This window comes from Nematolebias whitei, chromosome 3, assembly GCF_014905685.2.
Source record: "Nematolebias whitei isolate Nwh7 chromosome 3, NemWhi1, whole genome shotgun sequence".
Taxonomy (NCBI): domain Eukaryota; kingdom Metazoa; phylum Chordata; class Actinopteri; order Cyprinodontiformes; family Rivulidae; genus Nematolebias; species Nematolebias whitei.
In genome coordinates this window covers 4,784,779-4,800,470 of record NC_056500.1, presented here as the reverse complement: position 1 = coordinate 4,800,470, position 15,692 = coordinate 4,784,779, and the positions used below count along the sequence as shown (strand labels likewise).

General features: G+C 44.9%; 3 protein-coding genes across 3 annotated transcripts in view; 2 read left to right on the top strand and 1 right to left on the bottom strand.

Annotated features, from left to right (window-relative positions):
- Nucleotides 1-5,510, top strand: part of LOC119430486 (PH domain leucine-rich repeat-containing protein phosphatase 1) — an 18,530-nt gene extending 13,020 nt beyond the window's left edge. The window contains exons 13-17 of the mRNA XM_037697900.1: nucleotides 2,103-2,233; nucleotides 2,307-2,423; nucleotides 3,216-3,410; nucleotides 3,497-3,734; nucleotides 3,875-5,510. Coding sequence (XP_037553828.1) covers nucleotides 2,103-2,233; nucleotides 2,307-2,423; nucleotides 3,216-3,410; nucleotides 3,497-3,734; nucleotides 3,875-4,963 — 1,770 coding nt within the window. The 3' untranslated portion in view covers nucleotides 4,964-5,510. The remainder of the gene's footprint in view (nucleotides 1-2,102; nucleotides 2,234-2,306; nucleotides 2,424-3,215; nucleotides 3,411-3,496; nucleotides 3,735-3,874) is intronic.
- A 2,994-nt stretch (nucleotides 5,511-8,504) lies between these two features.
- On the bottom strand, nucleotides 8,505-10,766 carry si:ch211-191a24.4 (uncharacterized protein LOC100150331 homolog). The gene is made up of 3 exons (XM_037674453.1): nucleotides 10,659-10,766; nucleotides 9,559-9,653; nucleotides 8,505-9,157 (listed from the first exon to the last, which is right to left on the bottom strand). The coding sequence occupies exons 1-3, from the start codon at nucleotides 10,751-10,753 to the stop codon at nucleotides 8,505-8,507; spliced, it is 843 nt and encodes a 280-aa protein (XP_037530381.1). The 5' UTR covers nucleotides 10,754-10,766.
- Nucleotides 10,767-11,472: 706 nt separating this feature from the next.
- c3h8orf82 (chromosome 3 C8orf82 homolog) lies at nucleotides 11,473-13,651 on the top strand. Its single transcript, XM_037697809.1, has 3 exons — nucleotides 11,473-11,658; nucleotides 11,738-11,786; nucleotides 12,796-13,651. Exons 1-3 carry the CDS (start codon nucleotides 11,473-11,475, stop codon nucleotides 13,284-13,286), a joined length of 726 nt encoding a protein of 241 aa, XP_037553737.1. The 3' UTR covers nucleotides 13,287-13,651.
- The last annotated feature ends 2,041 nt before the right edge of the window (nucleotides 13,652-15,692 follow it).

Below are 15,692 nucleotides of genomic sequence, written 5' to 3'. Positions count from 1 at the left end.
TATATATATATATATATATATATATATATATATATATACACTATTTACTATATGAATATATATTAGCACAAAGTATTTGGGACTACATTGATCCCTCGCCTATTGTGGGGTTTCGTTCCAGAGACCCCTGCGATAGGTGAAAGTCCGCGAAGTAGCTTCGTTATAATCATTTTATTATTTATATATAATTTAAGGCTTTATAAACCATTCCCACACTCCTTCAAACCTTTCCCACTCTCTAATTAACCTTTACCTCTAATGAGTTTAGCAGAGGACCCAAAATTTCAACCAGACTCCGAACACGTTCAGTAAGCTTTATTTTGAAAAGACTGAAGGAAGTCAGCACACGTCTGTGGGAACGCACTGAAAAAGCTGAGGAGGGACAGTCGATGGCTGTGGAAGGACTGGGAGCTTGAACAGTGCAGAGAAAACATCCACTATCGTGGGACTTGATCCGGTGGTTAAACTCACTTCTCCAGGCAGAGGATTGGGGTGGATGGAGAGAGTAGTGATGTCACAGCGAGGGCGGAGTCCTGAGTCAGGTTTCTGCTTAGTTTGGATCCGTCCAGAACTCAGTGGGTTAGTCAGAGAACAGGCAAGGGTCATACTCAGGGAGACAGGCTTCAAACTAGTTATCTGAGCGGTTCAGGAAATACTCAGAGGTCAGGACGCAGAAGAAGGTTGATGTCCAGAAGTCAGAAGCTTGGCAGGCGTCCGACAGGGGCAAGGCGAAACGGGAAAACCCAGGGCACAGAAATTTGTTCCGGACGAGTGGATCTGTCAAGAGCATGAGTTAATCGCTGGACGTTTACTTTTGCAAGACTCGATAATCCGGCGCTGGGTAGCGAACAGGGGCACGCTTAGATGCCACAGCCACCAGGTGAGAAGAATTATGCTGATCACAGCAGAGCAGGTGGGCGTGGTCAACAGACGGGCAGGAATCATGACATTCCTACTCTTCTAAACACGTCCTACGCTCGTAAACACTTTGGAGATGAAGATGATGACGATGAGATGAATGTACTGCACAGTACGTACAGTAGAGCCCGACCGATACGGACATTTTGGCTTTCGCCGATACCGATATTGGGAGGGGATGGCGACAGCTGATAACCGATAGAATGGCTGAAAATGTTTGATCTTTGTCCACCCCCACGAATCTAAGAAAACAGTGAGTAGAGTGGGACTTGTTTATTTAGTGCGGCTGTTAGCAACCATGAAGCTAAGCTAATCAGGTCTACGTAGTCCCACAGCAGGTTTACAAGCGGTGCACTGGTTATAAAACCAGTCTTAACTATTTACAAGTCATCAAGCGTGTTACAAAAATATAAATTAAAGACACGTGCTCCCTGTTCATCGTTTAAACAGTCACGTTTGGTGAAGGTCTCGTTAGTACTGACCGCAGCGGCGTTTGCTTTTCTTTGCAGAGACGTAAAGATTTCAGACAAACGATGCGTTTCTTTGAGGACGACAAAGGTCACGTTACGAACGCTGGATGTCCTCACAAACCGGAAGCTCAATCCGACAGGACTGTTGCCATGACAACGGAGCTAATGTGAAGGCGATGCAACTTAACACTAACTTTAGCTCTAACTGAAAGTAGTGCGCCCTCTACTGGATACATCGTACAGTTACGGCTGGTTCCAGCATTTTAGGGGTGAAAACTAAAAGTGTTGATATCGGCGCATAATGGGACACTATCACCGATATCAATATGTCCCCAAACGACTATATCGTCCTAAATCATCGGCCCTACCGATATATCAGTCAGACTCTAATGTACAGTACTCATAATATAAAAAAAGGGTTTAAAAAAAAAACTGTGCAGTGAAGTTATAACAGCGAGGGACAACTGTAGTAGCTTAATGAGTTATATTTTGTTACAAGTTTGGATTTGTTGAAACTTCCTCTCTTCTACCTGAAACATCCACTTCAGGTTCACCAAATCAGCTTTTAGTACACAACAGCAGGAGTAAATTAAGTTTGTCATGTTGCCTTACGTGAGCACGAACAAGCAAAGGCTGCACTCATCTTGACGTTCTCAGTGACCTGCACTCTCGTGAACTGTGAGTGACTCTCGGCTCTAACTCTCCCACCGTCAGTGTGTCGATTTGAGCTGCAACGAGCTGACGGAGGTCACTCTGCCCGAGACGCTTCCTCCGAAACTCCAGGAGCTCGACCTCACAGGAAATCCTCGGCTCAACCTGGACCACAAGAGCTTGGAGCTCCTCAAGTACGAACGTCAAGCGTGTCTTCAGCAGAACTTCTCAAGCGACTGTCTGATCTTTGTTCTCTTCTTCCCGCAGCAACATCCGCTGTTTCAGGGTGGATCCTTCACCTTCGGCTCCGTGTGCGAGCGATGGTCATGGAGTCCCCGCGGTCTGGAGTCACAGCTTCACCGAGGCCTCCGGGGTCAAAAACAAGTCAGTCTCTTCCTGCTGGTCTTACTTCCACCATCTGTTTTGATCATTTTAGCAACAGTTTTACTACTGACGAGTTCACTGTAGCATCTGATTGTGTAATTTTAGCTACTATTTTTTTAGCTTTAGCTGTTTTGATTTTTTTAGTTTTAGCACCTTTTCTGATACTGTTAGCTCTTACTTTGCTAATCTTTAGCTACCATTTATTTTTCAGTTTTGTTTTGATAATTTTATATACAGATCTGCATTTAGCTACTGTTTGGCTGCTTTAGCTTTTAGCTACTGTTCTTATGCTTTTACTTTTTAGATTTTGCTCTAGTTTTGTTTATTTTTTTGCCTTCAATCTGCTCATTTTAAGCTTAAGTGTTGATTAATTTAGCCTCTGTAATGTTCATTTCACCCTCCAGTCTGCTCATTTTAGCTTATGTTATACTTTTTGCAGCCTTTTTTCAACTTGAATGTAGTTTTAGCTTCAATTTTAGCCGATGCATTCGCCATCAATGCTTTATTTTCACAGAAAATTAGATTTTCTTTTTTTTTTACCTGAAATAAAATGTTAAAATGAAACTAATATATTTTATTTTGTTAGTTTTCAGGTTAAAAAGACCTTTTTTGTTTGTGTTTGAAATGAAAAACGTGGCAGTTCTTGTGTTTTAGCGTGAACAGCGGGGCGTTTTCACTCGAAGACGTTAGCAGAACCGTTTGTCCCAGAGAAACCAAGTTGTCTTTTTAAACACGGTAACGGGTCTTGTTGGAGCTCCCTGTCCCTGTTCTGATCCGATGACTCCTGCTCAGGCTGTGCGTGGCGGCTCTGGCCCAGGACAGCTTCTGCGGGATCCGTGAAGCTCTGTACGGAGTGTTCGACGGAGACAGGAACGTGGAGGTGCCTTACCTGCTGCAGTGCACCATGGGAGACGTGCTCGCAGAGGAGCTTCACCGAGGCCAGCGGCAGGAGGACTACATGACCAACACCTTCCTCACCATGCAAAGGTAAACGCCCACTTTGCCCTGACTCCTCCTCCTCCTCTGCCACCGCTGCGGTCCCTCCTGTTAACGGCTTGTTTGGGTCTCTGAAGGAAACTGGGCACGGCGGGTCAGAGGATGGGTGGCTCAGTAGCTTTGTGCCACATCAGACACGACCCGGTGGCGCCCGGCGAGCACGGAGGCTGCTTCACGCTGAAGGCCGCCAACGTGGGCAGGTGTCAGGCGGTTCTGTGTCGAGGCGGAAAAGCCCTGCTGCTCTCCGACGTTCACACCGTCAGAGAGGAGTCGGAGTACCAGAGGGTCCGACAGCACAACGCCATCATCACCGAGGTAACGGCAAATTGCATAGTCAGAAAGGACGATTCAGTTATTTAAACAAAATAAATAAAAATTTGATAAGACATTTTATGGTTTTAGAATTAAAAACTAAATACATTTTACATTTATATTTTTCTTTTCCTTGTCTCAAGGATAACAAAGTCAGCGGCGTGACGGACTCCACCAGAATAATGGGTTACTCCTTCCTCTGTCCCTCTGTGACGCCCCGCCCCCACGTCTCCACGGTGACGCTCACCCCTCAGGACGAGTTCTTCCTCCTGGGCAGCAGGGGATTGTGGGACCTGCTGTCTCCCGACGAGGCGATCGAAGCGGTCCGGAACGTCCCGGACGCCCTCGCCGCCTCCAAGAAGCTGGTGACGCTGGCCCAGAGCTTCGGCTGCTCCGACAGCCTCAGCGCCGTCGTGGTGCAGCTCAGCATCACTGAAGACTGCTGCTGTTTCTGCGAGCCCCCGCCTCCCCCGCCCAGCCCCGGCCCAGGCGCTCAGTCCGCCGGGCATCCTTACTCGTCGAGCAGCGAGGGCGGGATCCCGCTGCCGCCCGCCTCCTCCGGAACCGCGAGCGAACTGAGCAGCGAGTTCAGCACGTCCGAGATGAGCAGCGAGGTGGGATCCACGGCGTCCTCCGAGGAGCCGCCGCCTCAGACTGACCCCAACACCCAAGGGCGATCCGGCGTACGGAGACCCGCCCGCGGGGGCGCGAGCTTCCAGAGACAGTTCTCCGGAGCGCTGTCCGATAACGGGCTGGACAGCGAGGACGAGGAGCCCATCGCCGGCGTGTTTTCTAACGGCAGCCGCGTGGAGGTGGAGGCCGACGTCCACTGCCTGCTCCGCCACGGCTGCGCTCACTCACACGCCACAAGCAAACCCACCCGCTCCTCATCCAGCACCGAGCTTTTACCCGCCCCTCCCTCCTCCCCCAGCCTCGGCGGGGACGCTTGGTCTGGGACTCTGGGCCGCAGGGCTCGAGCCAACGGGTCCGTCGCCTGCCAGGGCCGGAGCCAGGACGTCATCGAAGAGGCCGGGGACGCCCCCGTCAGGAAGCAGGGGGGCTACTTCAACGCCCCCGCCCAGCCGGACCCCGACGACCAGCTGATCATCCCGCCGGAGCTGGAGGAGGAGGTCCGTCAGATCATCCAGCTGCAGCAGGAGCAGATTCAGACGCACAACCAACAAACGCACAACTTCCAGAGACCGGCCGATTACTTCATCACGCCTCTTTAACAGCAGCGTCGCCCTGATCCGGGCCCAGCACAAACTCCTGTCCTCGTTTTGTGTTCCACTTTTTCTACGGATAAACCCCTTTTTCTAACGCTTTGCTCGAATCTCCACACGTAGTTGATTTTTTACCATATCTATGATATGAAGAAGCACTTGGTTAGTTTCACCTCAGCTAACGGTACTTTGAGATTTTCCCTCTTTATTTTCTGTTTCCTGTCGCAGCTGATGGCCTTAAGTTGTCGGAGTTAGAAACTGTAACTAACTCCTAGGAGTTTCATACTTAAAGTGAGTTAGTCACTGAGACGTACTAATATTCTCTGAGAGAAAAGATGATTTATTTCTGAAGGCCGATTGTTTTTGTTTTTCTTCTTTCTGGGTGCGTCGAGTCCAGATCAGAGTTACCAACAGCTCCGTGCGTTCATTAGTTTTGTCTCGGAAACGTGTCGAGAACTGAAAACTGCACCAGAGAGCTACTTTTGCTAAACAATAAAGTTTTCAGATAAACTCAAATCTGCTGCTTTAGACTTCTTGACGAGCGAAAAGAACTTAAAACTTTTTTTTTGGTCCCTCTGCAGCTTTAAACTAAATTATCATGGAAATAATAAAAATTTACAACCACAATAGAAGACTAGAAATAAAAAGTGATATAAAAAACAATAAATGGCTTATTTTTTAATAAATGGTAAGATTTGAAGTGCTGTCTGCCTTTGAGAGGAAACTGGTTTATTCAACAAACTGGCTCAAGTGGAATACTTTGATTTTTCACAAATATATAAAAGTTGAATTTTTAATAAAAAGTTTGATCTTTTGCTTTGCTCCAAGATGAAAAACAAAAATCCACTCATTTCATTAGTGTTTATCTGCGTTCAAAGAGGAAAACTTGGAAGAAATTACGAGGGGAAAAACAAACTAGTCGTGTCTTTTTACCGTCTGCAACTCGGTTCTTATCGATCGTAAAGATCCGTTCAAACGATCCGGACCGTTCGTCAACATCTGTAAACATCTGTAAACATCTAAACGGACCCGATTTTAAACGTGTTTAAAGTCATTTAAGGATTAATATCTGAAGGAAACTTCAAAACAACTAGTCTTTTTTTACACATCATCATCTTTACTCGCTTCTTCCTTTTTGTTTCGCAGGGGGGGTCACTGGTGGTCCAGCAGTCACTGCGCTAGAGGGGGGACACCCTGGACATGTCTCCAGTCCATCACAGGGACACACGGAGACTAACGACCATTCACTCTGTCACTCACAACTAGGGACAATTCAGAGTTACCACTCAGCCTAACATGCATGTGTTTGGAGTTGCATTCAGACCCGGCCCGTATAGCTATCATTTCTGAACCCCGCCCAACCCGACCAATTTAGAGCTAATGGGTTTCTAGTAGGAACCCACAAAACCCCCGACATTTTTAATTAAGCTTTGACTGCTTATACAGTTAACGGTCAGCGGACGTGAGCGGCTGAGTAAAAGAGGCAGAAGATCGGAGCTGAGGGGGTGTTTGTTCTTTCATGGCCGTCAAAGTTCATTAAATCCCTGCTTCTGCTGCATTCTGCATCATTCAGACACGGGCCCTGCTCTGACATGTCTGCTTTGGGATCTCACCCGTTTGGGTCGCTGAAATGGATCGCTTCCTGCCAGTGCCGGTAGTCCCATCTGAAGCTTAACTGAACTTTTTACCTCTTTCAAGGCCGGTCAGCGCACGTCCCATGTGATAGTATGGCAAGCCGTGTTGCCATATAATTGGCTCGTCAGCCGCGTGCGTCCTCCGACGCAATCGAAAGCCCGACCCGGCCATTATTACGGCCCGGGTTAGAAATGACAGCTCTAACTGCGCCATCATGCTGCTCTTTTACATCACATCATTTTCATTCAGCCTTTATTTACAGTTAATCCCACTGAGCCTTGGACTCATTTACAAGAGATCTGAAAATAGTTGGAATACATTATTGATTTTTATATATTTTACTGTAACTGTTTAACTCAAGTCGTAAAAAAAACTTATCTACAGTAATATGGCAGCAGCAATACATTATTGTTGATTGCTGGGTTTATACTCAGTAAGCGCTGAAATTGTGTTAAAAATGCGTTTTTGCGCCACCCTTCCGTGCACGGCCCCGTCACAACGGCTGTCCTGCAGCGTTTGAGCCGAACGTTGTGGTGCATTCATGCAGCGCAGCGCCGAGACCGCTTCACAACCGCTCCAGCGTCGGTCTCATTTACTAATTACTGCATCTCCTCAGAGCTGGGGCGATGGAAAGACGACGGCACGGTGGGGCAGATGGTAGAGCTGCTGCCTCGGCGAGCAGGTGGCCGGTTCAAATCCTGACCCGAGGGCCTTTCTGGGTGAAGTTTGCATGTTCTCTCCGTGCACGAGTGTTTTCTCCAGTTTCCTCTTACAGAACAAAAACGTGCAGGTTAGTCTGGTAACTAAATGTCCCTTGGTGTCTGTGATGGACTAGAGACCTGTCCAGGGTGTCCCCCACCTGAGAGACTGCTGGATATGGGCACCAGTCGGCACCAGTGAGCCCCGCGACCCAAAAGGAAGTGGGTAAAGATGATGGACGAGAAGTTTTGGTCCCGACAAGCAAAGACCTTGTGTAACTTTGACCTTGATGTGACCTTGAGGCTGGGATAATGAAGAATGTACGCAACTTTCCCGTCAAGTAAAAAGCACAACATTCACTCTGGCAACTGTGCTCCCTCGTTTGTTTGCACGTGACGTGCGCTGCTGTGGGAGGGGCTTACCAGGAGTCCGTTTCTCTTCTGCACGAGAAAGAGCATGTCACAAACACGTGAGTGACAGATGTCACGTCTTGTCAAGTAAGAAGGAGGTTTAAGCACAAAATGAATTTTAAAATTTAATCAGAAATGTTTAATAGATTTGCTCAAAAGTTACAACTAGTAAAAATACACATAAAAAACCATTAAAAGGTCACATGATTTAATTCACTGCCCGAGTTCGTCACCAAGTAAAGCTCATTATGAACTTACAGATTTTAAATGTACAGATTCTTAATAAGAGGCTCTAAATATAATTGATTTATTCTGTGATTAGATACGAGTTCAACTTATTGACTGTTTTTTTTTACATCATGGAGCTTCTACAGAAAATAGTTCTGGTTCCAATAAATCAAAAATAGGTGAAGTTAAAAATGTCTCCCGTGTCGGAGGATTAAAACGAGATCGACTCTTTTTGTTTTTTTACACAAAAAGGCTCATTTATGACGGTCTGAAGTAAAATTAGATTAAATTAGTTTTTTATCTTTGCATACCCCCCCCCCCCCATCAGTGTTAAGTGTTAAATGTAAGAAACTTCGTGTTTTGTAAACACCAGGAGTTCAGTAGTCTCTGGCGGCGCTCCTGCAGCCCCCCCACACTGAGAGGAGGTGTCGGACCTCAGCCCCCCCACACTGAGGAGGTGTCGGACCTCAGCCCCCTCACACTGAGAGGAGGTGTCGGACCTCAGCCCCCTCACACTGAGAGGAGGTGTCGGACCTCAGCCACCTCGCACTGAGAGGAGGTGTCGGACCTCAGCCCCCTCAAACTGAGGAGGTGTCGGACCTCAGCGGGGCTCTCTGAAGGTCGCTCGGGGTCTGCTGCTTCTCTCTCCTCTTCCTCTCCTGCAGGTAGCGCTCCACGCCCCGGACGGTCTGAAAGGTGAGCACGGCGCCGGCGGTGTAGAGGATGGCGGTGATGAGACCGAACAGCGCCACGGCGGCGTCGGCGCCGCTCACGTCGCAGTTCATCCAGGTGTAGCCGTTCCTCGAGTACAGAAGCCGGCGCTGCATGCACACGTCCGTGGCGTTGACCTTGATGACAAAGTGCAGGTAGAGGCCGACGGCTACCACGTAGGCGGGGGCGCCCACCGCCTGAAACGCCAGCTGCCCCACCAGCAGCTTCCGAGACATCAGATGGGGGGGTTTGTTCCCGGCGACGACGAACAGCAGCGAGACGACGCCGAACACGAGGCTGAAGGCGACGCCGCCGTAGACGCCCGGCGCCCTCATCTGGCTGTACTGCATGTCCAGGTCCCGCGCCGCCTGCAGCTCGGTGCCCTGCATGTTGAAGTTGGTGTTGATGTCGAAGCTGCCCATGCCGCCCATGGCGGACAGACCCGATACGACCATCTGAGCGGCAACCACGCAGATCAGGACCAGGGCGTTGGTCAGGACGGCGCAGATCAGAACGATGCCTGTCAAAACAAGAAACGGCTGCGTTTAGATTTTACACGACTTCTTCTGGCGTTAGGTGCTGAACTTGTTTCCTTCTGCGCCGAGCACGGCAGAAACCTGTCGGTCCGGTTTTCACAGAAACTGAAACAGCTGCAGGGCTTTTCAACAAAACTGCTCTGGGGGCCACAGTTTCTGAAAGCCAGCAGCTCAAGGGCCGGACATCCAGCGATTAAAATCATGTACATAAACTAAAGTTTACAACGACCTTTTACATTTGTTTATTTTATTGCATTGAATCATAAATGCAACAAACAAAACCCAAATAACTTTTGTTTTTTACGAAGTGGGCCTGATTGAAGTGTGGCCCGCGGGCCGCCACTTGAAGAGCCCTGCTTGTAGTTTCAGCAGAACGTTGGCCCACCTCTCCTGGAGCAGATGTTGGAGCATGTGGAGTCGTGGTGCTCCACCCGAGGGACGTCCCGCACGTCTCTGGAGCGGTGAGGACGAGAGGACGAGCTGAAACAGAATCCTCGTGTCAGTCATCTGGTTCATACGTCACGAACATGAACTTTCTGTGGTTTTGATTTTAATTTAAAAGGTTAATGTTCAGGTTTGAAAAGAATCGATAAAAATGTTTTTTAGTTTCTTTATTTATTGCAATTCTTAAAGGTTTGGCTTATTTGCCATTTAGTTTTTGTTTTAATGTTGATATGATCTTCAGAGAAGCAGGATTTTATTTCAAGTCTGATGAAATGCTAAAGCTAAAAATGTCTGGGATAACAAAAAGAAAGTGTTAAAACTTAATGTGCAAACTAAATAAATCCCTGAAGGACCATCGGAAAGCTTGTTTTAAAGATCAAATTAATAGTTTTCGTAATATTTTTAGATTATTCTCGACATTTAAATGTTTTTCTTTAAAAATGCACCACACAAACACTTCACCTGGAATCATATTTGTTTCTTGCTTTTGTGATCAGTTTTTACTCTTTAAACCAACAAAAGTTTTTTTTTTATTAATTTAGTTATGTCACAAAAAGCTAAATTAGCTTCGGGAAACAAACATCAAGTTTCAAACATGACTAAATTTAGATTTTATTTAAATATCTTTTTTTTTTCATTTTGGACTATTGAACAGTGAAGATGAAAAGAAACTAAACAATTATTTTCATATTTTAGAAAACAAAACTAAAATAACTTAAAACAGTAACACTTGTTCAGAGGAGTTTATTCACAGCTACAATGACAACATGAGATATTTTGCTAACAGAGTTGTTTTTAAGATCTTGCGGGATCTGTTAATGCTCAATGTGTTTGTTGGGGATGACCCTCAGCTACTACCACACCAAATTTCAGCTTAATATCTGTAAATTTAACTTAGTTTTAATTAATCGTAAGTATTGTTGGACGCATAATCTTATAATTAGCATTTAATATGCTTTTTAAGGGGCACGTGCTGTTTAATTGTTCATCATTTGAACCTGTCGGGCGGTGAGTGCGTGTACTTCCGGGCACCGGGCTCACCTGGCGGGGGAAGGCCGCCTGTGGTCGCTGAGCGGCGGACGCTGCTGTCCGTTCCGCTCCCGGTGTCCCCGGTTCGAACGGGCCGGTTGACTCATACCTGCTGACCGAAAAGTGTCACCGAAACCACCTTTTGAACAACATGAAACCGGTTCAGCTCCCTGCAACAACAATCAAACATTTCAAGCGTTTTGTTACCGGGATGTTTATTTTACAACGCATAATCTCAAAGACAGTTCACGCAAAAAATAATCCGACTATTTACGCAAATTACGTACAGACGTAGAAAACGTAAATAAACTCAACGGATTCTTTTTCACAAGCATTTTAACAAGCACACCTAAAAATATTTAACTAAAACACACTTTAGTTAATGTTTATAAACTTTACTATGCAAATCAGTTTACGAAACTTCTATGTTTAGCTAGTTTGCTAAAACTATTGTTTGTTTTTCTCAAGAACTTACTGCGAGATCGATGAATGCGGTTTAAAGATTGAAGTCCGCCATTAATGTCTTTTTTTTTTTTTAATTCTCAAACCACCATCTTGTGTTTTCAGGTGAAACAAAAAGATCCACCTTACCTGAAGGCGGAAGGGCAGCCTACAGGTGAGTCTCTGATTGTTGTAATGACGCTCCTGTCCAGCAGGGGGCAGCAGCAGGCAACAGATACAAGCACTTCCGGGTCGCTTCTTCTTCTACGCCGTAAACAAACCGCCGCTTTGTGACCCTGCTGTGAGTAAACACGCGGACGTAAACACTGTATTTGGACCGAGCGGGTTCCGTGTTCCTCCCGGAACATTTCAACCTCCCGCGGTCATGTTCCTCCGGACCGCCGCGCGAAGCTGCGGAACTCTGACCGCCCTGCGCTGCGGAACTCTGACCGCCCTGCGCTGCCTTCCCGCCGGCTACGCCTCCTCCAGAGGAGCCGCTGCCTACATCCAGGGCCAGAGCCCCGAACCTCGAATCCGGGAGTACTTCTACTACCTGGACCATCAAGGACAGGTGAGGCTTTAAACACGCAGGCGAACTATGCGCGTACATTCGTGCGTTAAACAGTGTGCGTGTTGTGTTTTTCCTGTAGCTTTTCCTCGATGACACTAAAGTGAAAAACTTTGTCACCTGCTTCAAAGGTAATTTTCATTTTCCTCACACTGATGAATTAAAACTGCTGAAACAATTTAGAGCCAAACTTCAGCTTTAAACATCAATAACACACCGCACTCAATTTATGGGAAATAAAAACAAACAAAAACAACAACCTGTGTGCTGTACAATAAAAAATCAGCACAGGCCAAATGATAAATTTAACAAATCTACAGAAGTGTAAAACTGTTTATTAATTAATTAATCAGTACAACTATGTAACAGAGTGAAAATGTACTTATAAATTTAACTTACTACCTACACACCTGTCTACCTTCTTAACTACTGCCCTGTCTGTCTTACTACCTGTCTAACTGTTTACATACAAACATGTCTTACTGACCACATACTTGATTTGTTGATTGATCTGAGAAATGTAGAAAGTCTGGTAGCATTGTGACAATCAATAAACCAATAAATAAATTGTATAAAATCAAAATAATCTTCATCATTACACTAACCACAATAAACATTGAAATGATTATAAAATAAAGCATTAAAACACATTAATAAATTCAATATATAGGACTAATTAAATAAATACTAAAAATTTAAACATTTTACGTTTACTAAAAGTCTGTCCTTTTAAATTAAATAATCATTGTGTCATTATAATAATAGAGAATATAGATATTTAACAATATTTGCCTAATATAATAATTATATCTATCTATTTCTAGATATATATCAGATTGTATCATAATAGCATCTATGTAATATAACATAATAAATAAATGTTGCATCATAAACTGGTTAGAATTTTATTTGTCCTAATTATTCTATGGAAAGTCTTTTTTTTTTTTTTTTAAGCATCTTTGAGTATTTAGGAATGTGCTATACAAATAAAATATCATTATTATATTATATTCTTATTTCTCTCGTTTGTTTCCCCTCGAGCAGACTGTTGACACATCTGGTCCCTGCAGATGTTTCAGTTCCTGCATTTAGCAGACGTGTCTCTGATTGTTTACCATCGATGTTCGTTTATTTTTCCAGACAAACACTTCCTGGTTTTCTTCTTCAGCCGCCTGCGCTCCAATCAGAGCGGGCGTTACGAGGACTTCCCCTTCCTGTCTCTGTGCGGCAGAGAGAGGAACTTCCTGCGCTGTGACGACAGACCCGTGGTCTTCACCCACCTGCTGCAGAGCCCCGCGGGCCCCCAGGGGCTCACCGGAGAACAGGAGCTGCTGTCGTACTGCGGCGGCGCGGAGATGCTCGCCGTGCCTTTCCGACCGGAGGCGCTGTTCATGCATCCCGCCAGCGGCCGGGTCTATCACCCCTGCCCGGAGATCTCCGGGGGGGTCGGCCTGGTCCGGTCGGCTCTGGCCATCGAGCTCAGTTCCTTCTTCGTTTACCCACCAGAGAGCAGCCAGGCAGGACAGCCCACACATTTTGTCTGGAGAGGAGAGACGCTGGCACTGACCAATGAGCTGGCTCGATGCTTCCATACAGCAGAGGGCGGCGGGCAGCAGGGAGAGCTGGGGTGAAAAGGCAGAAATAAGAAATATTCTGAAATATGGTTTTTATTTAATTCACGTCACTTTACTGGTCTGGAGATGGTTAACAACAGACGGGCAGAACAGGACAAAATGAAATGTTTTAAACAAATCAGACCTTTAGTTTCTGGTTGGAGAGCGAACCCACAACGATGATCTTTTGTTTAAAAATAAACCTACTAGCTCTGGAGGAGTTTTAGAAATGCTTGAAAGTATAAATATTAGTAATGACATTTATTGATCCTGCTTGTGGTAATTTGAGGATTGTACCTGGAAGAGGCTGATGGAGTTTGCTTAAAACGTATAAATATAATTTTGTTTACAGTGCCTTGTGAAAGTATTCGGCCCCCTTGAACTTTTCAACCTTTTGCCACATTTCAGGCTTCAAACATAAAGATATAAAATTTTAATTTTTTGTGAAGAATCAACAACAAGTGGGACACAATCGTGAAGTGGAATGAAATTTATTGGATGTGTCAAACTTTTTTAACAAATAAAAAACTGAAAAGTGGGGCGTGCAATATTATTGGGCCCCCTTGCATTAATACTTTGTAGCTCCGCCTTTTGCTGCAGTTCCAGCTGCAGTTCCAGCTGCAAGTCTCTTGGGGTTTGTCTCCATCAGTTTTGCAAAACAGCTGGAGCTCAGTGAGGTTGGATGGAGAGCGTTTGTGAACAGCAGTCTTCAGCTCTTTCCACAGATTCTCGATTGGATTCAGGTCTGGACTTTGACTTGGCCATTCCAACACCTGGATACGTTTATTTGTGAACCATTCCATTGTAGATGTGTCTTTATGTTTTGGATCATTGTCTTGTTGGAAGATAAATCTCCGTCCCAGTCTCAGGTCTCTTGCAGACTCAAACAGGTTTTCTTCCAGAATGGTCCTGTATTTGGCCCCATCCATCTTCCCATCAATTCTGACCATCTTCCCTGTCCCTGCTGATGAAAAGCAGGCCCAAACCATGATGCTGCCACCACCATGTTTGACAGTGGGGATGGTGTGTTCAGGGTGATGAGCTGTGTTGCTTTTACACCAAACATATCGTTTTGCATTGTGGCCAAACAGTTGGATTTTGGTTTCATGTGACCAGAGCACCTTCTTCCACATGTTTGGTGTCTCCCAGGTGACAAACTTTAAACAACACTTTTTATGGACATCTTTGAGAAATGGCTTTCTTCTTGCCACTCTTCCATAAAGGCCAGATTTGAGCAGTGTACGACTGATTGTTGTCCTATGGACAGACTCTCCCACCTCAGCTGTAGATCTCTGCAGTTCATCCAGAGTGATCATGGGCCTCTTGGCTGCATCTCTGATCAGTCTCCTCCTTGGTCGAGATGAAAGTTTAGAGGGACGGCCGGGTCTTGGTAGATTTGCAGTGGTCTCATACTCCTTCCATTTCAATATGATTGCTTGCACAGTGCTCCTTGGGATGTTTAAGTGTTTTGTGATTTTTCCTTTGGATCATTTATTAGTTAAAACCCAAAATATATAGAACTAGGCAAAGTTTATAGATAAATAAAAAATACTTTATTATAATTTTTTTTTTAATCTGAAAAATTAGAACTGTAACAAATTCAATTCCCCATTTCTTATGATGGCTGGATTTTTTTTCCTTAAACAAAGTGCACAAAATGATCACTCAAGAATAAATTAAAACATTTTGTTCAGAAGCTATGATAATTAATTAAAATTATCCTTTCATTGCACTCCTTTCTGGATTTTTTTCTTAAATAAACCAACTTTATATCACAAACAAATGTTATAAAACAGTCAAATATATTTAGGATATAAAGGAATAAAACAACATTTCTCATCTTATGTGAATTTATTTTCTGGATTAGAAAAAAATAACTACAAATTAAAAATAATGAGTGAAAATACAATAAATAAAATGTAACCTGGAAAGCCTTGGGTTCAAATAAATATTCCCAGAAGCGTCTCTGTGGGCCCTGCCTGCTCTGACAGGAGCGACACTTCCACAGTGGCATGTTTGATGAAACCTCAGAGCAAACAGGAGAGAAACTGAAGCAAAAGTATCGATCTCATTACACTGGCACCAATAACCATAGATATCATAAAAGCTTTTAATGACATGTATGTCAATAACACGGTTAGTATCGATGTTATCAGTGTTGGGATCGATCCGCCAACCCCTGCACTACAATAACTTGATTACAGTGTTGTTCGATACCAGGATTTTTCTGGTCCGATACGATACCGGGTACACCGCATACAAGTGCAGCGGTATCGATAGCGATAAAGATACTTTTTACAAATACGCATAATGTGTCAGGTAAACCTAAAAAAAGCAATGTATTCAAATCAAAGCTGCATGAAGAATGCAAGACAAAGTAGTTTATTTATTTTAAACTCAGGAGTATGTTGAGGTAGTGCCTCA

Bases quoted from the DNA above. Each gene is read 5' to 3' on its own strand.
- si:ch211-191a24.4 (XM_037674453.1), bottom strand. From the start codon at position 10,753: ATGAGTCAACCGGCCCGTTCGAACCGGGGACACCGGGAGCGGAACGGA. The intron at 9,654-10,658 runs GTGAGCCCGGTG...ATTCTGTTTCAG, and splicing joins AGGCGGCCTTCCCCCGCCAG to CTCGTCCTCTCGTCCTCACC. The intron at 9,158-9,558 runs GTGGGCCAACGT...TTGTTTTGACAG, and splicing joins CAACATCTGCTCCAGGAGAG to GCATCGTTCTGATCTGCGCC.
- c3h8orf82 (XM_037697809.1), top strand. From the start codon at position 11,473: ATGTTCCTCCGGACCGCCGCGCGAAGCTGCGGAACTCTGACCGCCCTG. The intron at 11,659-11,737 runs GTGAGGCTTTAA...TTTTTCCTGTAG, and splicing joins ACCTGGACCATCAAGGACAG to CTTTTCCTCGATGACACTAA. The intron at 11,787-12,795 runs GTAATTTTCATT...TTATTTTTCCAG, and splicing joins CTTTGTCACCTGCTTCAAAG to ACAAACACTTCCTGGTTTTC.